This window comes from Coptis chinensis, chromosome 6 (genome assembly GCF_015680905.1).
Source record: "Coptis chinensis isolate HL-2020 chromosome 6, ASM1568090v1, whole genome shotgun sequence".
NCBI lineage: Eukaryota > Viridiplantae > Streptophyta > Magnoliopsida > Ranunculales > Ranunculaceae > Coptis > Coptis chinensis.
The window spans coordinates 533,869-556,028 of NC_141461.1; the positions used below are offsets into that span (position 1 = coordinate 533,869).

Here is a 22,160-nt window from a genome sequence, read left to right on the forward strand (position 1 = left end):
TAGTTCAGTGTCTTTCCAATTATCTTGTGAGATAAACTATGGTAAAACAGTGTTATGCATATGGGTCACCACCCCCCACAGTTCAATAGTTACTCAACCTAATCAAACTTACATGCAAAACACATTATACCGCTACAAACACTAAAAGAAACAACAACAATAAAATGCACTCTTATGACAAGAATATTTTTTACTCAAGTTTATGATTCTGGATCATATAAACATAGTCATATTATGTTCATGTTATCTATATGAAAGGAAATCCACAAAAGATTCTAATGAATCTTAAAGAATAGAAGAATCAGATGAAAAGGGTTTTACCCGAGATAATATCATTATCATCCTTCTTTTCATCATTCAACATTCCAACTATCATAGGGAGACAATCCACGCACTTGTACATCACCTTAGCTATTTATCCATAGTCATAGGAGGATAATGCCTAATAAGACAATCCACAAGCGTTACATCTCTTTGTCTAAAATAGTCACTGGAGGATATTGTCTAAGAAGACAATCCATAACCTTACATCTCCTTGGCTAAATTAGGTTTAGGAGGATATGATTGTTTCCCATATTGTTTCCTCTCGTGAACAAATGATACTCATTACTTAATAATATATGACATGGTTAAACTTCATGTCAATGTTAAATAATGCATTCATGCCAAACATGGTAAATATCATATCATAGGTTCAGGAAAAGTAAACTTTAATTGTACCCCTCACAACAAAAAGTATACGATATTTAAGCAAATCTAGCCACTGAATATGCAAAACAACTGAGGACTCCGCCTCCTCTTTTTACATGAGCTCAAGTAAGATAGAATACCCTATTAACAAGACCTCAAGTACTACCACAACATCTAATGGCTCAACCCATTAATGTCTTCAACTAGAAAAATTTACCAATAAACTATTATCAAGTTTAAAGTAAATCCATCCACGATGATTAATATCCAAAACTAGCATGCTACACCTGTTGACACCACGCCGATCAAAGAAACTAATGCGAGTCATGGAAGTAACTTCGCTATGAGAGATGCTTTCCTCTACTTGAATGCTCATAATTTACCTAATGTGTCAAAGATTGAATCCTTCAACGGTTCACATTTCAAGAGATGGAGAGAAAGGGTGTTCACAGCCCTAGATGTACTCAACTATGCAAAGTATCTCACTGATACAACACCCATGGAGGGTTCTAATGATTTGAAAGAAATCAAGTCGCTTTTCCTCAATGGGAATAAGGTATGTCGTCATGCTATTTTGAGTACCTTGTCGATAAGATTTTTGATATTTATTGTTCAAATAAGAATGCACATGATATATGGGAGAGTTTGAACAAGAAATACATAATAGAGGATCTTGGTACTTTCGAAATATGCTATTAGGAATTTTCTTAAGTTCCATATGAGAGAGGATAGAGATGTAACGTCTCAAATCCATGATTTTCATGTCTTTGATTAATGATTTGAAAACCGAGGGTATTAATTTACCCGAATCCTTTGTTCTTTGGATGTTTGATTGAGAAACTCCCCGAAGTCTTGGAAACACTATAAAAATAGTATGAAGCATAAAGCGTAGCGGAATGACTCTTGAGGATGTGATCATTCACATTCACATAGAGGAAAATAACAAGACTTCGGGATGAGGTGTTGTCTAAGAATTTCATTCTAAAGCCAATATCATTGAAGGTAATCCCAAAGAAATCTAACAAAACCTCTAAGAAGCGAAGTCCAACAAAAATAAGAATTTCAAGGTCAAAGGCACTTCTTTTTAAAAGGAGTGGTACTTGAATGGAAATTGTTATGTTTGTGTAAACCCGACATAGGGCTTTTCGGTCTGCAGACATAAGAAAGACACGATGATCCTCCCAATGCTAATCTAGTTGAGGGAGATGATATTGTTCTTCTTTGTTGTGTCACAAGTGTTCATAGCCAACGGGAAGAGGAACTGGGTACTAGATTCGGTGCCACCCGCCACATCTGTGGTGATGTTGAAGCCTTCTCGGACTACATACTAGTGAAAGATGAAAAGGTCTATATGGGTGACTCTAGGTCCGTTCTGTTGAGGAACAGTGAGGTTCTTCTGTTAACTTCGGGGAAAACCCTTTCACTTAGTAATGTTCTTCATGTTCCCGAGATTAAATTGAATCTGATTTCGTGTCCCTCTTGGGAAAAGTGTGGTCAAGGTGACTTTTTGAGTGACAAGTTTGTTCTCGACAAAGAATGAGGGTTTTGTTGGTAAAGGTTATTGTAATAACAGTGGGTCTTTTCATGTTGAATGTACTTGACAACATTATTATTAATAAGAATGAATCTGCTTACCTTATTTGCTTGACTCTTTTAATATATGGCATGGTAGACTAGGACATGTGAATGTTCAATATGAAAAGGATGAAAGCATGTGGTTTATTGTCTAATATTTCTGATTTTTCTAATGATAAATGTGAGATATGTCTTTGAGACTAAAGCCACGAAGAAACCTCAGAGAACCGTGTCTAGAGATAAAACCGGATTACTAACTCTTATTCATAATGGATTTGGGTGAATTCGTAGTACCATGTCTAGAGGGGAAGTTTTATTATATTACATTCATAGATGACTTCTCTAGGTACACCATGGTATATTTACTTAGACGAAGCATGAGGCAGGTGAGATGTTTCTCAAGTACAAAGTTTGTTCAAAACCCGGCTTTTTAACCTGCAAGATTAAGAGACTTCGGTCCGATAGGGGTGGAGAATATAAGTCTAACCCCTTCCGGGACTTTTGTGACAAGAGTGGCATTATTCATGAGACTACTCCACCATACTCTCACGAGTCTAATGGAGTAGCCGAACGGAAAAAAAGCAGAACACTTAAAGAGATGATGAATGCTATGCTTGTAAAGTTACGGAGCTTCCACTGAACTTGTGGGGAAGCAATCCTATCCGCTTGCCATATACGAATAGGATACCCAACAAGAAAACAGGGAATAAGACACCATATGAGTTATGGAAAGGTCATGTACCTACCCCTCGACATACTTAAAAATGTGGGGTGTCTTGCTAAGGTTCTTGTGAACGAACCTAAAAAGAGAAAAAAAATGGGACCTAGAACTGTTGATTGTATGTTCATTGGTTATGCTCATAATAGTCTTTGCATATAGATTTTTAGTAGTAAAATCTGATAATAACCTTGTCGATGCTAACACTATTATAGAGAGTAAAAATGCTGATTTCTTTGAGAATTTGTTTCCTTTGAAAATTGGCATTGAGAGGTTGGTAGCTCCTAGTGAACAACAATCAACAGATCCTGAATTTTCTGAACAAGAAATTCGGAAGAGTAAAAGAGACAGAAAATCCACCAATTTTGGTGATGACTTTTACACTTTTCTTCTTGATGATGATCCTGTGACGTATAATGAGGCAATCAGTTCTCGAGATGCACCTTTCTGGAAGGATGCTATACACTCAGAGCTAGATTCGATTATAGCTAATCACACATGGGAGATAGTTGAGCTACCTCCGGGCTTAAACCTATAATGCTACAAGTGGATCTTCAAAAAGAAATTGAAACTAGATGGTTCCATTGAGAAATACAAGGCTAGACTTGTAGTCAAGGGGTTCTCCCAGAAGAAAGGCATTGACTATTTTGATATTTATGCTCCTGTAACTAGGATTTCTTCTATAAGAGTTCTAATGGCTCTAGCTGCTATTCATAATTTATTTATTCATCAAATGGATGTAAAACTGCATTTTTGAATGGTGATCTTGATGAAGAAATATATATGATGCAGCTGACTGGTATCTGATAGTACCGGGAATGAGCATAAAGTATGCAAGTTAGTTAAGTCTTTATATGGGTTGAAACAAGCCCAAAACAATGGCATGAAAAGTTTGACAGATGTCATGATGTCTAATGGATATCACATAAATGATCTTTGATAAATGTATTTACTTCAAATCTTTTGATGTGAATTCATATGTGATTATCTGTCTATATGTGGATGACATGTTAATCATGAGTCCTAGCCTTGATGTTGTGAGAAACACCAAGATGTTTTATCCTCCCAATTTGAAATGAAGGATTTGGGAGAAGGCTGATGTGATTCTTGGAATCAAGATCATCGAGAAACAAATGATGGCTATCTGCTTTCACAAGAGCATTATGTTGAGAAGTTTTTGAAGAAGTTTAACTTTTATGATAGTAAGCCTGTGTCGACACCTTATGAGGCAAATAGTGAACTTCAGAAAAATGCTCAACATGGTGTACTTCAGTCTAGATATGCCCAAATTATTGGTAGTCTCATGTACTTGATGAATTGCACTAGACCTGACATTGCTTATGCAGTTAGCAGGCTAAGCAGATACACTCATTGTCCTAGCGAGAACATTGGAGTCGCGTTAGAGAGATTAGCCAAGTACTTGAGAGGAACAATGAATTACGGCATAAGGTTTAGACAAACTCCACCTGTGATAGAGGGTTATTGTGATGCAAACTGGATATCTGATTCTCATGATATCAAGTCCACTAGTGGTTATATTTTCACCCTAGGTGGAGGTCTTTGCTTTGGAAATCTTCTAAGCATACCTTGATAGCTCGTTCAACCATGGAGTCCGAGCTTATTGCTTTAGATAAAGCAAGTGCTGAGGCTGAGTGGCTTAGAAACCTCTTGGCAGATCTTCCTATTAGTACAAAACCACCTCCAGCTGTACCTATGCATTGTATTTGTCGGGGCCTTGATAGCAAAGGCAAAGAGCAAATTGTATAATGGGAAAAGCGGGCATATTAAATGAGACTACTGATCTATAAAGCATTTCTTTGGAATCTGGAGTTATGGCTCTAGATTATGTGAGGTCGAGTTAAATTTGGCGATCCTCGACACAAAGCCACTTAACGGGGAGACAAGTGGTTGATACGTCGAGGGGGATGGGACTTTTGCCTTAGATAGAGGGCGACACTGACGGCAACCCCACCTATGTGATTGGAGATTGTTAGAATAGTTGTATGAACACAACAACTAAAGTAGAAACGAAGGAACAAGTAGATGAAGCGGCGATGCAATGAATTGACAAGGGCGAGTAGTAACGAGAATACCATTTGTTAAGGAAAGATTTAGCCCCTTCAATGGTGCGAGAAAGGCAAAGGATGCGTCTTCCTCACGGGATTCAATGGTTAACAGACAGCCCGACTTTGCACTAGAAACAGACTACCCTCTAGAACAACAATATAACTCTCTCTCGGCCGGGGGAAGAAGAGAAGAAGAAAAGGATTTGGTTTGAGTTTTTCTGTTTCTCTCGAGTTGAGTTTCGATCAAGTCTATTTTCTCTATGGACTCACAGTCCTATTTATAGAGGTTAGGAGAAAGAGAGACCAACTCCTAATAGAACACTGAAACTTGCTGCTTAAGAAAAAGGCAAAACAAGTTTAGGCTATTGGTCAAACCACTACCCACCTGAGATGTTTCCCAAGCCCAAGCCCGAACCCTACCCGATGTGGTGGATAACCAATGTGGGACTATCTACTATGCACTAAAGTGGAGAGAACACCATTTGTTCATCTCCTCCACTTTGCACACACACACACTAGTATTTAGAAATACACAAGAGATTCCAACATCCAACGCTACAACACTGGAATCTATCGCACTTTACAAAAATGGTTTCACCGGTCCAGTTCAATGGATTTAGGAAAATTGAAAAGTCTTAGCAACCTCTATTTGTATGCGAAAATCAACTAGGAAGCGAGGGGGCAATGATTTGGAATTCATAACTTCTCTAACCAATTGTAGCAATTTAGAAGGGGTAGGATTTTCCAAAAATTGCTTAAAGGTCCATTACGAGAATCAATGTCTAATTTGTCCGAAACCTCACCAATTTTGATGTAGGAGATAATCAAATATATGGTAGTATTCCAAAGAGGGAATTGAAAACTTCTTGCTGAACATAGAAAGAATCCATCTATCGACAACTATCTTACCGGCACCATCCCTGCAGTTATAGGAAAGCTCGGCAAACTACAATATATATATCTACAAGGGAATATGTTTTCGGGCCAAATTCCGAAACTTCTCTTGGTATTTTGAGTGAATTAACAGGAACTCCAATTAGGTGATAACAATTTCGGTGGAAGCATACCACCTTCTCTTGCAATGTGTCAAAAGTTAGTCCTATTAAATCTTTCTCATAATAACCTCAATGGTACAATACCCAAAGAAGTTATTGGTCCGTCCTCCCTCACGGTTTCTTTAAATCTGGATCAAAATGCCCTTATCGGTCCTCTACCCGTGACAGTAAGTAGGTAACGACCGATCTTGAAACGGCGCAGTTTTCGAAACAGTTGTCCGGTGACCTTCCAAAATCACTGGGTAATTGTTTGACTTTGAAGAGCCTTTACATGGATGGAAATTTCTTTCAAGGAAGTGTTCGAAGTCATTAAGCTCTTTAAGAGGCCTTGAATATTTTGATCTTTCTCGTAACAATTTGTCGGGGAGATTCCTGAATTCTTAGGGGATTCCCTCTCCTCAAAACTGAATTTATCATTTAACCAGTTTGAAGGTCGTCACCGGGCAATGGGGTTTTAGAAATACAAGTTTGTTTTAAACTGATGGAAATAAAAACTTGTGTGGTGGTATTGTAGATTTGAATCTGCCTCCATGCACCCAAAAAGCCAAAGAAGAAGTCTTTTCCCATCAAAGTGGTTGTATGTGTGATTGTTGGGAGTGTATGTTTTCTTTTTATTCTTGTGTTTTGTCCTTTCCGTGTTGCCGAAGAAAAACTGTCCCAAAAGCGAAATCTCCATCAACATTGTTCAGTGAAACGGTTTAAGAGGCTCACTTATGCGAGCTCCTTAGAGCCACAAATGGATTCTCTCCTGAGAATTTGATTGGCGTTAGGAGTTATGGATCGGTGTTTAAAGGAATTCTTGAAGAACTTCGACAAAGTAGTTGCGGTGAAGGTCTTCAATCTTCAACAAAAGGAGCTTCAAATGAGTTTCCTAACGAATGCAATGCCATGAGAAATCTTAAGCCATCGAAATCTTCTTAGGATCATAACATCTTGCTCAAGTATTGATTTTCATGGAAATAACTTCAAAGCTCTTGTTTTAGACTTTATGCCTAATGGGAGTTTAGAGGAGTTGCTACACCCGTGAGCAGATAGAAAAGAGCCTAAGTTTAGAAATTTAAACTTCAATCGAAAGTGTCTAACTATAGCCATAGATGTTGCTTCGCACTTGAATATCTTCATCACAATTTCCAACCCACAATTGTTCATTGTGATCTAAAGCCAAGCAATATTTTCCTCGATGATGACATGACTGCTTTCGTGTAGCTGATTTTGGAATAGCAAAGATTTACTCGGCCACTTTGTGTAATTCGAAGATAATCTAGCCAAAGATCATTGCATTCAAAGGATCAATTGGTTATGTTGCTCCGTGTAAATGGGAACTTTAATTTTCATTGATTGATAAGCCTTGAACTATATTATCGTATCGAATTGGTTTTCTCGCAAGCTCATAACGTAATTGATGAACAAAAATAAATGAGTATTTATCGGACTTGATTTCATTGTTTATACTCACATTGATAATTAATATGCGAGTATGGTATGGGTGGTCCATCATCAACGCAGGGAGATGTGTACAAACTATGGAATATTGTTGCTAGAGATGTTTACAAGGAAAAAACCAACAGGCGACATGTTTGTAGACGGACTTAGCCTCGCACAAGTAATGCGCCCGGGCTTTTGCCTAATCAAGTTGTCGAAATTGTCGATCCAAATGTGCTTGTTGAAGAAAATGATAAATTACCCGACATTGCGAGCGATTAGTACATGTGACGGACTTCGAGGACTGTTTGATTTCAACGATAAGACTTCGAGTCACATGCTCTGCTGACTCACCTGCGAAACGCATGAACATGAAAGAAGTCATCGATGAATTGCATCGGATCCGGGATTATAATCAAGGCCGGTGTCGAGCCATTGAGTGACAAGTTGGTCGATTCTTTGTCAAATTACTTTTCCTGTTCTTGTTCATGTTGGTCGAATAGTTCCTTGTATGTGTAGCTAAATAAATTCCCATTTCTTGTTGTAGCCATGGTTTAATGCCATGAAACAAATAAAGTAATAAGCTTAATCAGCACGCTGTTGGTCTAATACTTGAACTATTGTAACAGTGAGCTGATAAGAAGCCATATCAACTAATGGGTTTGCTCTAAGTTGAATAATGTTCTAGATGTACTTATTACGTTAATTCACTCTTAGTTGAATTCATTATCTCTTGATAGTTTAAGAGTGGAACAAATCTGTACTCTAATATATTGCTTCACCATTATTTGATAGTAGGAATATTGATTTAAATAAGTGTTTGTTAGATTAGGTATTAGTGTTTATGCATTAATATTTAGTTTAGAAAATTTGTGTTTATCACCTACTTATATTATTCCAAATAAACTTTGGGGGCATCGGGGGTAAAAGTAAAGCCAATAGTATGCAAGACAGTTCAAACAATAAGCTAATAAGCTACTTAACTACTGCCATAAACGAACAAAATGTCTAGTGCATAAGCATAATGTAAATGCAGAAGTAAGTGAGCAACAAAGCTCAATAAGTATGCAAGCAACGAAGGTCAAGGTTCTTCGTGTTGGCTGGCTGCTATGATCGTTTTGTGGCTCTCATGTAACATTATAGAGGTTGAATAGCATGAGAAGGTGCAAGAATTTCTTTTCCTCGGCAGTTAAGTTGTCTCGAGGGGTGGCAGCGCCTGTTTGGCGCTTATTTTTTGGATTTTACAATATCATTACCTTGATCGATTCCAAGAGGACTTACGGGCTGCAAACAGAGTGTATAAGGTTGAGAACTTGGTCAATATGGTATTTTTACAAATGTGGCTATGGGAGCACTTCCCAATATATGCACCTGAGCTTGCCTTGTTTCCTCGAACACTAAGGAGTGGCTCGACTGGCATTGATGACCAGAAGGTAAAGAAGGCTTGTGTTGATACCTATCCTTGCTCTTTGAAATGGGTCTCAGTAAAAAAGACATTTGAGGGTAACACTGTCTATATTGATGACTTAGAATATGTTGTCTTCAAGCCATATTTGCGTTGGCGGACAGGGGTGAGAGATATAATTACTTTGAGTGAAGTGCCTGGTGAAATGGCATGCCTAGGCTCTTTAGGCAATGTGACTTTTGATGACGATGTGCACATATTGTGTGCTCTTCCTGGCTATCTCCCTACGCCAGTGAAGGATGGGTTAGAGTATTTTGCATATCTATTGAATTAAGTCAGAGAACAGGCGTGTGAATTCCCTTAGTCAATTAATCAGCCAGCAGGCGAGGAATCTAATTCCATAGGGATTGAATACTACAACAAAACAACACTTTTGTGACGGCTAGGAGGTGTCAGAATTATTTTTTGTGACGCCTACAAGGCGTCGGAATTTAGGCGTTTGTGTTGGTGTCAGAAATATTTGTGACGCCAATATGCCGTCACAATTGACATATTTACTGACACCTGTACGCCGTCACTAAATATGCATTACTAATGCCTGTACGCCGTCACTAAATGTGCATTACTAACGCCTCTACGCCGTCACTAAATTTGCATTACTGCCCAAAAACTGGCGCTATAACTTGGCGCCAAAACAAATTAACGCCTTAGTACAGTCAATAATTATAAATTTACCTTTTTTTTTTAAAAATGCTTCGCCGACGCGACAAATTATTATTTATTTTAAAAAATATTTGTTTTTGGTTTCCATCCTAATATTTATATTTTTTCATCAGTTCATCACAACAATGTCAGAAAACTCAGAACTAGTAGCCATATTTCTTCCCAAACGATCCTCAGGTAAGTGGTATTCCCACCAGCAATTTATTTAACTTAACAAACAACAGTCAAACTTGATCAAATAGAATAATCCAGAACTCTATCACACTTCTCTTCTTTCCTGCTTTTAAATATGTGTATACACAACTTTAGAAGAGAAACTAGACAGATCAGACGCATCTAATGAACTACTCACCTATTCTATCACAAAACAAGGCCAAGTTGGCTTTCCAACTCCAATGAGTTGAGAACTTAATTCACCTTGTTTTGACCCTCTTGACCACACTTCTCCTTGACCCGACTCTTCCTCGTGATTTTGCGATAGACTCCAAATCGGTTGGTGAGGCTTGAATACATACTTCCATCTTCCAATATAATTTACAAGCTGGATTCAAGATAATCAGATTCATGTCTTTTGCAGAGTGAAGTAAGCTTGCATATGTTAGGTCCCAAACTCCTACAAAGAGAGACTCGTCATCCGGACTCAATGATATCCCGAAATCTCCCCAAAGAAATCAATTTCTTGCAGCCGCTTGTAATCCAAGGTGGGGTTGTAAATATGGACAAAATCTGATGGTTCTGCCACCGCCATGAACTTCCCATCAGAGGAGAAGCGAATTGATCTAATTGCACCCAAGTTGCCCTTAAGAACTGCAACAGGTGATGCAAGATATCTAGCATCCCATACTCGGCACGTCCTGTCTCGATTTCATGTGGCAAGAATGTGGCCATTTGGATGCCATGCAGTAGCAAATGAGTAATCCAAATGACCTACTAATGAAGTGACGACCTGGGCATTAGAGGGAAAGAAACAAAGAGATCAAAGGTTATAATACGAGGTAAGATATAACAATTCACCAATTTCCCGATATAATCAGCAATATATTGGAAAGTCAGGGTCCAATCAATAGGACAACATCAACATTGTGGGCCTTGATTAAAAATAAATAAATATTAATGTACCTTTCCACTTTGTGAATCCACAAGCGCTCAGTCCAGGTGATCTCCTACAACCGCAGCAAGTCTACCATCCGGACTCATAGATGTATGTTGCCAGGTAGGTAATCAGTCAGAATGAAGTAATTACATGATACCATACAAGCATATAACCACAAAAGGAATATCACAAGCCGTAGGTACAATAGTTTAAGGATCAAAACTAAGAATTAATCCAAAACAGTTCATATCCCAATAAAAAATAAATTTTAAAAAAACAAAAACAAAAACAATAAAAAATAATAATATTGATGTATCAATGCAGCTATTATATATAAAAAAAAACATACCTCAAGCCATTAAATATGTCAATGGCATTTGTGATTGAATTATCATCGTAGGTTGTCTTGGTACAGAAGCTAACGCCTTTCCTATCCAAATTCTACAGCATTTTTAAGCGAATTATATTTTTACCTCAAATCAATATATAGAGAAGAATATTGGAAAAGACACCCAATGGCAAGCAGATCATCAGACTCACCTTACATGTAACTTCTCCTTGAAAACCTCCAAAGAACCCGACAAATTGTTTTTTTGCTAGTGTGTTGATCCGAGTTTGCGTAAAACCTTCTAACGGACTTCACGGTGTTTCTACATAAACAAAGCGTTTGACAATAAACATGCAAAAGCATTATTAAAAGGTTACGAGGATGTATATCAACTATATTATTTTCAAAGTGAAATATAACGAAGAAAGGAATAATAGCAGAGTACTATCCTAGCATCTTGCTTTCTTATACATAGATTTGTTACTAGAAATTAAAATATAAACAAAGATATTAAGGAAAAATGGCAACTATAAGAAGAATTTATGTCTAAGACAAGTGACATTATGCATTTTCCTAAAAATAAATAGCACGTCAACGTTCTCCATAAAGGTTTGAGATCAAACCTCATTAGGTGCGACATGTCCAGAAAAGTTGAGAACCTCTGACAACTTGCATGACAATGAAGACCAGTGAATAAGTGAATAGTTGGACATGAGATAGACATCATGCTTTGAAGTAGCCCAAACCAAATTCCTGAGCTGCAAACATTTAACCGAAGTTGTTATTCAAGTATCACTAGACAAATACGAGCTCATGGCATGCAGCCAAAGAGAAAATGGTGACAAAATAAAATAAGTGTAAAAGGCATAACAGTAGACTACAGCCTCGCAACATGTTCAAAATTGTCAGCATTAAAGACTACAGCCTCAAAACATGTTAAAAGTTGTCAACACTATAGATTAAAAGATAGCATAGAAACGCTTAGATTTCTGATTGGACAAGACTACTTGAGCCAGGGCCCAGAAATCACAGTTATGCAATCAATCGACGATCAATTCTAATGAGAGTTGTTATACGCTTATCCTAGCTTTGGAATAAAAGTTATGAATGGAAGTGCTCCCCTCGGATCATAGAGCATACATATCCATGTAATTCCTTGGATTTTCATTTTCTAATTTAAACAAGTCTCAAAATCCCTGTACAATTTTCAGCAATTTCTCCTTCTAGATAACTGTAGTTTTCTTAGTACATATGTTTGAAGTCATTTTTTCTTCCCTTACTTCCATATTTATAAGCAAACAACTAACTAGAGCAATGCCAAGTGTAAACAAGGAATAGAAGAAAAATAAGGTGCTGCTACAAAAACATGCTTCAAAGAAAAGCTCAAATCTGGTTCTATTAGTGAAAATTACTACAGGAAAAAGATGCAAGCGAAAACAGGGCATATAAGTATATAACCACTTTAAAAAACCAACTAACTACTAACCTGAAAGTGAAGAATAGTGGGCTTCACCAATCGTGTGTTGTGCCAAAACTCATAAACATTACCACCCTTCTCCATTTGCGTACATTCCTGAAAATGAAAATTCCATAAGAGTCAATATTATACATTACAAGCAAACACTAAAAGATGATGCAATAACAAACCTTATCAACGACTTCCCCAGACGAAGGACCATCCTCGTAATTCTTATACTGTTCAATCCTAGTTTGTCTATATTTCTCCCTCGTTATATTCAATCTCTCCCATGGAATACCCTGTATATCCTTTCCTCTCCTTGCTTGTGTAGCAGACGTATCCGTCACATTCAGTAACTGCTCAATACCCAAACATATTCAGTAAAAACAAATATATAACAAAATTTGTCCAAAAATTTAAAAATCTGAGGATAAAAACTAACACTATCCTCGTCTCCCTCTCCATTGTTGTTATTGCTGTTGTTTTCTCCTTGTCTAACATAATAATCCTCGTCCATTTCATCATCAACATTCATCATCTCACCTTCTAAATCCTAACTAACCGATCCACAAACAAATAAAAAAAGAATCTTTTTTTTTCCTGTTATCTCAATGTTTACATCAAAACAGTATTAAACAATACTAGGAAGGAATAAATTTAACAAAGAAAAAGAGAGAGAGAGAGAGAGAGAGAGAGAGAGAGAGAGAGAGAGAGAGAGAGAGAGAGAGAGAGAGAGAGAGAGAGAGAGAGAGAGAGAGAGAGAGAGAGAGAGAGAGATTGAATAACTACTTTTTCAAAAACCAAAGTACGGTGTTGTGGGTGTTGTGAACCTGAAGGAGACGACCGGGACGCGCCACAACGTTGTGAACTTGAAGCCATTATATTAAAAACAACCTAATAATTTAAGAAAATGAAGTTCATCAAAAACTAATATAGCACAAACTTGTCACATGATAAGAGATATTGGCACAACATATAATTAATCAACCAAAAACAAAAAAAAAATAATAGAAAAATAGAGGTCATGAAGTGTACATTACCAATAACAGAAAATAAAGTGCATATTACAAGTTTACAACTACTATCATTTGTGAACTTTCTGCATCAGGGGTAGCAAATTAGGTTGGTCATCAAAAATAGATTGGACTTCAGTTGGCACTTCTAGATCATCTACGTTACTACTCAATCGAGGAGGAGGATGTATGACCACCCACCAATAAGGATTTTTCAAATCATTTGAATAGAACACTTGACTAGCCTCGGAAGCAATAATGACTGGCTCATCAAGTTGATGGACACTCTTGAGCCTATTAAAGTTGACCATCACCAAATTAGAATCGGGACAAAGTTTACAACCTAGCACATCTGGAATCATTCACAGCATTACACAAAGTAGGCCAGTGGAAGAGAACATAGGAAATAATTTTTAGAAGTGACATGGTCTAACGTCTGAACTCGAACAACTAAGACTTGATACTAGCTGAATTTTTGAAATTGAACCACAAGGTAAATGTCTTAATCCATAGAATCCTACACTTTAGAGTCCAATCTTGTTTGAGCTATCACATAACTAATTAGAATAAGGTATAGAATGAAATTTTAATCCTATCACGTGTTTCTGATTTAATAGTACGTATTTCTGCTGTAACCAGATGAAGAGGCACTCTCCATGACAATTGAAACACAAAAGAACAGAACCAACAAAACAATTCAGTGGTCCATTCAACATTTGTAAAAGGCATAACACATCCTTCATGTCTAGTACAATGTTCAACTTGGTAAAAGTCTAAAAGATGATGATAGCTAACCATCAAGAGCACACCTTCACTAAGTTAATTACTATTAAAAGACCACTTTGCCTTTTTGGTAAACTGTCAAGAGAAAAGACAAATATTCTATAACAGATTGATTCACAGATTATGTGAAGCAGGTCCTATAGTTGTAAAAGATATTCCATTTAATGAAATAGTTCAATTAAATTAATTTAGTGCCACAGGTCAAATAAACAAAAGAAGCAATGTGAAAAGTCATACAAGATGTATCTTTCGCCGCTTGGTTTTCAAGGCTTGCGTACCTTCTCCATCAAATTTGACGCCTGAAACAATCGACAGTCTCATATTTAACCACAAATTTCATGTCTTGCCTACCTCTCCATCAAATCTACAACATTTATAAGTGTTTTTCCAAACCTATCGCCTTCAACGTCTTTGGTTTCGGTACTAGTAGAAAGAATCTTCGAGACTTACTTCAATCGCGCGTTTCTATAGTTTGTTCAGCCTTCAATTCTAGGATTTCTGTATAATTTTTGGAGGCAGACCTGGTTTAGTGGTGGGTAGACCTGGTGTAGAGAATCTAAACATCTTTGCCGCTGAATATTCGGAGTGACTATTTCCTCTGTCTGGTCTTGAAAGAGATAGTATGAAAACCTTGTGCATATTGGAGCCAGTTGATTTCTAGGCACACTTGATCAGACTCTTACAGCAACTCGAGCCACATATTAACATGTTTCTAGACACACTTGAGACTTATGTATCAATATATCTGTTTCAAGACATCAACCTGGTATCCAAGTCAAATCAACAAATAGTAACAAAAGTTTTCATTCTTTATGGGTTTGCTTTGTCTTTCCAATCCCCATCCCCATCCCCATCCCCACCCCCACCCCCCACACACACCCTTTCACCCCTGTCCAAGTCAACACATCTTGGCCGTTATCTCCATGGTCAACTGCAATTAAAATACCATAGTGTTTGACTTGGACCTTTTTGAACTTCTGGTGGGCTTCTGTTGGACTATAACAAATCGTCTTTAAGTACAAACAATATTTCGACCACTTTTGCATTTTAAAATATCGGTTTTGTTGAAATTTAATGAATTAAGTAAAACATGCAAAAGCATAGAAAGTTGGAAACTATGATTATTTCACATTATTAAACACGTAACTGATTTTTTCACATTATTGGCTACTATATGTCTGCACCTCGACCGATGCAAATTATTGACTTTATTTTTTTTTTGCTAGTTTCCACTTTCCACTTGGAATATTTAATATTTTAGACACAGCCGCTCTCTAGAATCAAGCGTGTCAATATTTCCCAAACTGACCGTCATTTAAACGATTGGACAAGTCGGTTCTCAATAGCTTTACACAGGTACTTGAGGCTCCAATTGCTCTCTATAGTCAAGTGTGTCACATTTCCCGCACTTAATAGGAGCGGATAAGTCTCCTGAGGTCTGTACACGTTTTGCACTCTTGCATGTCAAGAGGGTATGTTTCAAAGTTTTTCATATCCTCTGACTTAAGTCCCTTGGAACTTTAAGTGGTGATAATTAACTGAGGAGTGTTTAGATTTTGCCATTAATTTTTTTGATATTTGGCCATGAAGATTTCTTCACATGTGACAAATTTTCGACAGGGTTTCTTCAACCGAACTTTTTGGTTGTTTTGTGTCTTTTTACTTTTTATACTTATATGTATGCCATGTTGCCATGGTGGTGGCGGTGGCAGTGGTAGTGCCCACGGTGGTGGTGGTGGTGGCAGTGCTCGTAGTGGCGATGGCGGTGCGGTTGGCAGTTCCCTTGTTGGCGGTGGCTACGGCGGTGGCTATGGCGGTGGCCATGGTGGCGGCTATCCTTTTCAAGGATCATATTGTAATGCCCTTTTCCATCATCTTACCTCGTAAATAATTTATTTAAATTGTTAATTTTTATTTTGAGATTGATTGCGCATAATTATCGAGAAAAATGTCTTTTTACCAAAGACAATAACTTTGTTAGATTGAAACGAATGTAAAATGTCTTTCAGTAACTATCTGATGCAATTCAAGATCAATGAAATTTATGGAATTCAAAATATTAGTCCATATGGATTTTTTTTTTTACTTTAGAAATTACTTATTTTATGTATTTTCGTTATTTAGGATTTGAGGGTGTTTTTAGATGTTTCCAAAGTTGTTTTTGAAGTGTTTTAAGTAGTTTTAAGTCCTTTAAGGTAGTAGTATCAATTTAGGGGTTTTTTGGATGTTTCTATTTATGTTTTGGAGTGTTTTGAAGCCTATATATATATATGGCTCAGAGTAACACAAAAATTTGTTTATTGATTAATGAAAATTTGTTTAGAGAAGTGTTTTATCTTGTTTATCTCTCGTATCTTGGTATTCTATTGTGGAATCAACAAGTCTTGGATGCCTTTCAATTTTCAAGTAAATTTTTTGTGAATTTCAATTGATTTGAAGGAAGTTCATCGAGTTCCAGATAACGTTATTTGTGACCGTTCAACTCATTCGATTGAAAATTTTAAGTTTCTCAAGCAAACCCTGCATCACTATCATACACTTTACCAATCAAGAAAAACTATGACACCTGCCTCAAAAGGGTCTACAAAGTGGATACTTGGCAATGATGAGTCAGAGATGTTGATGCCCAATCTTGCCCACAACTCCTTGCATTATTGTTTATTTCCTAATACGTATATATTACAACTGGCTGCGTGTGAGCATTCACTTGTACAAACACATCAAAATTGTACCTTACTTTGTATATAATTTGCAGGGCCGGGACGACCATGTTGCTGAGTAGCAGAGACTTTAAGTCGATCTTGAAAGTTTTCTTTTGCAGTGCCAAAGTAGATTGTCTTGTGTTATTCAATAATCTAGCTTTTGCCTCAGTTATGAATTCACATGTTTTACTTTGAAATAATGGAAGTACAATTCTTCCTTCTGGTTGTTATTTTGTAAGTTCTGATTGTCTTATAACTGAATTTCTACGTGGATGTATGTTTCCATGCTTTCTGCCCACAATAAGATTACGTGGATTTATATGTAATGCGGATCGACAACTGATGCATAGGGATTCTGGGGCATTATCGACCGAGTTCATGTGGTCAATCCACTAATAAGATTGGCAGGGAATAAGATTACGACCTTGATAGCATAATAGTAACCATCTTGAACTTAGGATCTTAAAAGCTAGGTATTCTCACTCCATGCTTATCTAATATATATGGAACCCAACCTATCTTAGAGGAATCTAATTTCACCAATAACAACCTACTTCTTTGTAGATAGAATCACAGAATCACTAAGTAGCTAGGAGTGCGAAAAAGTGTTTTCTTTATATTCCAGCAATAAAGCCAATTCACACATACAACTATATTATCAAAAGATGGCAAGCTCATAGTCCAATTTTCAAGCGTTTTTCTTTTTTTGCTAAAAGGTAATTGTATTGATAGCAAAAAGAAAATTACATATACATCATGTGAGAGCCTTGAGTGGGTTTCTCCAAAAGGTAGAGTGTGACTGTGTGAGTTCTCTACGCAAGAAATCTTCCACCAAGCGCCGTATTCAATCCCTATGGAATTAGATTCCTCGCCTGTTGGCTGATTAATTGACTAAGGGGATTCACACGCCTGCTCGCTGACTTAATTCAATAGATATGCAAAATACTCTAACCCATCCTTCACTGGCATAGGGAGATAGCCAGGAAGAGCACACAATATGTGCACATCGCCATCAAAAGTCACATTGCCTAAAGAGTCTAGGCATGCCATTTCACCGGCACTTCACTCAAAGTAATTATATCTCTCACCCCGTCCGTCCAACGCAAATATGGCTTGAAGACAGCATACTCTAAGTCATCAATATAGACAGTGTTACCCTCAAATGTCATTTTTACTGAGACCCATTTCAAAGAGCAAGGATAGGTAGCAGCACAAGCCTTCTTTACCTTCTGGTCATCAATGCCAGTCGAGCCACTCCTTAGTGTTCGAGGAAACAAGGCAAGCTCATATGCATATATTGGGAAGTGCTCCCATAGCCACATTTGTAAAAATACGACCAAGTTCTCAACCTTAGGGCATCACCAATGGGGCCTGGATACAGGCCTCTATCTCCAAATTTAACAGACTTTAGCAAAAAACTGTTTCCAACGCAGCCCCTAAATGGGCCTCCAATTTAACCATCCTGGATATTTGTCTTCATTTCTACAGATGTTTATAAAGAACCTGAAGCCCAAAACTTTGCACATTACTTCACTTAAGTTAGCACGTGACTTCACTTTTTGATTTTTCAGTCTTGTTTCACATGTTATAAAGGAGCAGTCATCTTCTCCGTTGGAACACCCATGATATAGAGTTTTAGGTCCTCCTTATTGCCCTCCAAAATGCTGATGTGGCCCTCCAAAATGCTGACGTGGCCCTGGGTTTTAAAGGCCTGCATTGGTGATGCCCTTGTACACTCTGCTTGCAGCCCGTAAGTCCGCTTGGAATCGATCAAGGTAATGATATTGTAAAATCCAAAAAATAAGCGCCAACAGGCGCTGCCACCCCTCGAGACAACTTAACTGCCCGAGGAAAAAGAAATTCTTGCACCTTCTCATGCTATTCAACCTCTATAATGTTACATGAGAGCCACAAAATGATCATAGCAGCCAGCCAACACGAAGAACCTTGACCTTCGTTGCTTGCATACTTATTGAGCTTTGTTGCTCACTTACTTCTGCATTTACATTATGCTTATGCACTAGACGTTTTGTTCGTTTATGGCAGTAGTTAAGTAGCTTATTAGCTTATTGTTTGAACTGTCTTGCATACTATTCGACATACTTCACCCCCTGATGCCCCCAAAGTTTATTTGGAATACTATAAGTAGGTGATAAACACAAATTTTCTAAACTAAATATTAATGCATAAACACTAATACCTAATCTAACAAACACTTAATTAAATCAATATTCCTACTATCAAATAATGGTGAAGCAATATATTAGAGTACAGATTTGTTCCACTCTTAAACTATCAAGAGATAATGAATTCAACTAAGAGTGAATTAATGTAATAAGTACATCTAGAACATGATTCAACTTAGAGCAAACTCATTAGTTGATCTGACTTCTTATCAGCTCACTGTTACAATAGTTCTAGTATTAGACCAACAAATAAGGTTTGATTAAGCTTATTACTTTATTTGTTTCATGGCATCAAACCACGGCTACAACAAGAAATGGCCATTATTTAGCTACACATACAAGGAACTATTCGACCAACATGAACAAGAACAGGAAAAGTAATTTGACAAAGAATCGACCAACTTGTCACTCAATGGCTCGACACCGGCCTTGATTATAATCCCGAATCCGATGCAATTCACTGATGACTTCTTTCATGTTCATGCGTTCTGCAGGTGAGTCAGTAGAGCATGTGACTCCGAGTCTTATCGTTGAAATCAAACAGTCCTCGAGTCTGTCACATGTACTAATCGCTTCTGCAATTATTGACCGATGCAAATTATTGACTTTAATTTTTTTTTTTGCTACTTTCCACTTTCCACTTGGAATATTTAATATTTTAGACACAGCCGCTCTCTAGAGTCAAGCGTGTCAACATTTTCCAAACTGACCGTCATTTAAACGATTGGACAAGTCGGTTCTCAATAGCTTTACACAGGTACTTGAGGCTTCAATTGCTCTCTATAGTCAAGTGTGTACACGTTTTGCACTCTTGCGTGTCAAGAGGGTATGTTTCAAAGTCTTCCATATCCTCTGACTTAAGTCCCTTGGAACTTTAAGTGGTGATAACTGAGGAGTGTTTAGATTTTGCCATTAAATTTTTTGATATTTGGCAATGAAGATTTCTTCACATGTGACAAATTTTTGACAGAGTTTCTTCAACCGAACTTTTTGGTTGTTTTGTGTCTTCTTACTTTTTATACTTATCTGTATGCCATGCTGCCATGGCGGTGGTGGTGGCGGTGGCAGTGTCCGTAGTGGTAGTGGCGGTGGCAGTGGCAGTGGTGGTGGCGGTGGTGGTGGCGGCTTTCCTTATCAAGGACCATATTGTAATGCCCTTTTCCATCATCTTACCTCGTAAATAATTTATTTAAATTGTCAATTTTTATTTTGAGATTGATTGTGCATAATTATCGAGAAAAATGTCTTTTTACCAAAGACAATAACTTTGTTAGATTGAAACGAATGTAAAATGTCTTTCAGTAACTATCTGATGCAAGCCAGGATCAATGAAATTTATGGAATTCAAAATATTAGTCCATATGGATTTTTTTTTTACTTTAGAAATTACTTATTTTATGTATTTTTGTTATTTAGGATTCGAAGGTGTTTTTAGATGTTTCCAAAGATGTTTTTGAAGTGTTTTAAGTAGTTTTAAGTCCTTTAAGAGAACTGGTGGTGGTAGTTCGGGATAAGAGAACGCCTGACTTGACGCATGCTTTGATGGTGGAAGAGACGGCTCTTCTTTGTCCAAGGTTGCAGTACTGGGGATGGTTTGTTTAGGGCAGAATCAGATTCCGATATCTGATGTCTTCTATGAGGTGATGAACAACGTTACCCACAATAAACGGATCAATCCTACACAAAGATCGATCATTCACACTAGACAAGACTTCAACACCCTCCAAATACTATCCCAACGCTTCTCATTAATCTTACAATTTAACAAGCATATAAAGTAAAGATAATAATGCAAAAGAGAACCAACCACAAGACAAAGATATATCGTGGTTCGGCAATTTGCCTACTTCCACATTGGCGAGATCCAAGCTTTACTAGATGTCAAGAGTAACAGATTACAAGAGCTCTCAATTCACTCACAAAGAATGAACACTCAACTCACTAAGAATTTCTCTCTTACAATCTCTCTCTTTCTCTCTTTTTGGTTAGGTTAGGTTTCTACAGAAAAAACCTATATTTATACTATTTCAGAAAAAATTCCGAAACAGTGAATTTCGTGCTGAAATCGGTAGAAGCTGGTCGCCATCATCTGAGGCAGGTGTGCTCAAAACACTGGAGGTAGAGCGCGGGTCCCGCCCATCTGAGCCGCAGGTGCGCTCAAAACATAAAAGAGAAAAAAAAATTCCCTTTTTCTCTACATGATGATATTGACAAGAACGAACTGCTTATTCCCAAACTCGATCCAGCTAAGAAGCTAACTGTGGGAGGGGTAAAGGTCGAATACATGTCGATTGATTGCTGAATACATCGATACACTAATGTAAAGTTAGTGTCGCGATAGACCCAAGACAAAGTTTTAAAAGTACTTCAATTTCCATGAGGCATCGGTTATCTTTGATTTTGTTTTTCGGACAGACATGGCCATTTACATCATAAACTATGAAGTACATCAGTACATGATATTTTAATGCAATTAATTGGTTTCTTTACTTAACTTCAAATTATTATGCCATATAGCATACTTGTATGAAGGGTTACATAATAGATATTCAACCAGGTAGCGTTGGCTTTGGGACATCAAGTTGAAGTCGTCCTTATCCGTCATCACTCGACCAAGCGTAATAAAGGTTATGACAATCCCTTTCTCCAACTACACAAAGCTTGCAAAAGTTCGCGAAAGCACAATGAATCAGTCTTTGCGAAGCTGCTATAACATCAACCTCATATTCTGAAACATTGGGAGCAGCAACCGAGAGAGCTTCATTTCGAAAGAGAAGAAGCGTGCTCGCATCCATGTTGCGGAAGAATTGATCATTTTATTATTTTCTCTGTTTTAGTAAAGAGTGGTTCTCTCATTGATCATCCCGGTGTTCCCAAAACAGGCAGAAAGAATGTGCGGGAGAGAGACAGAGATGAAGCAAAGAGGAAAAGTGATAAGAATA

General features: G+C 37.4%; 1 protein-coding gene and 2 long non-coding RNA genes across 3 annotated transcripts; 1 reads left to right on the forward strand and 2 right to left on the reverse strand.

The window, feature by feature from the left end:
* Positions 1-9,782: 9,782 nt before the first annotated feature.
* Positions 9,783-11,318, reverse strand: LOC147490465 (uncharacterized). Its single transcript, XR_015200133.1, has 4 exons — positions 11,288-11,318; positions 11,097-11,188; positions 10,774-10,834; positions 9,783-10,600 (listed from the first exon to the last, which is right to left on the reverse strand). It is a non-coding gene; the product is annotated as an uncharacterized LOC147490465 (long non-coding RNA).
* A 374-nt stretch (positions 11,319-11,692) lies between these two features.
* LOC147490466 (uncharacterized) lies at positions 11,693-15,030 on the reverse strand. Its single transcript, XM_086565321.1, has 7 exons — positions 14,724-15,030; positions 14,568-14,629; positions 13,324-13,428; positions 12,977-13,091; positions 12,723-12,890; positions 12,562-12,648; positions 11,693-11,833 (listed from the first exon to the last, which is right to left on the reverse strand). Exons 4-7 carry the CDS (start codon positions 13,070-13,072, stop codon positions 11,693-11,695), a joined length of 492 nt encoding a protein of 163 aa, XP_086421447.1. The 5' UTR covers positions 13,073-13,091; positions 13,324-13,428; positions 14,568-14,629; positions 14,724-15,030.
* Positions 15,031-15,545: 515 nt separating this feature from the next.
* Positions 15,546-17,351, forward strand: LOC147490467 (uncharacterized). The gene is made up of 2 exons (XR_015200132.1): positions 15,546-16,185; positions 17,086-17,351. It is a non-coding gene; the product is annotated as an uncharacterized LOC147490467 (long non-coding RNA).
* Positions 17,352-22,160: the final 4,809 nt, after the last annotated feature.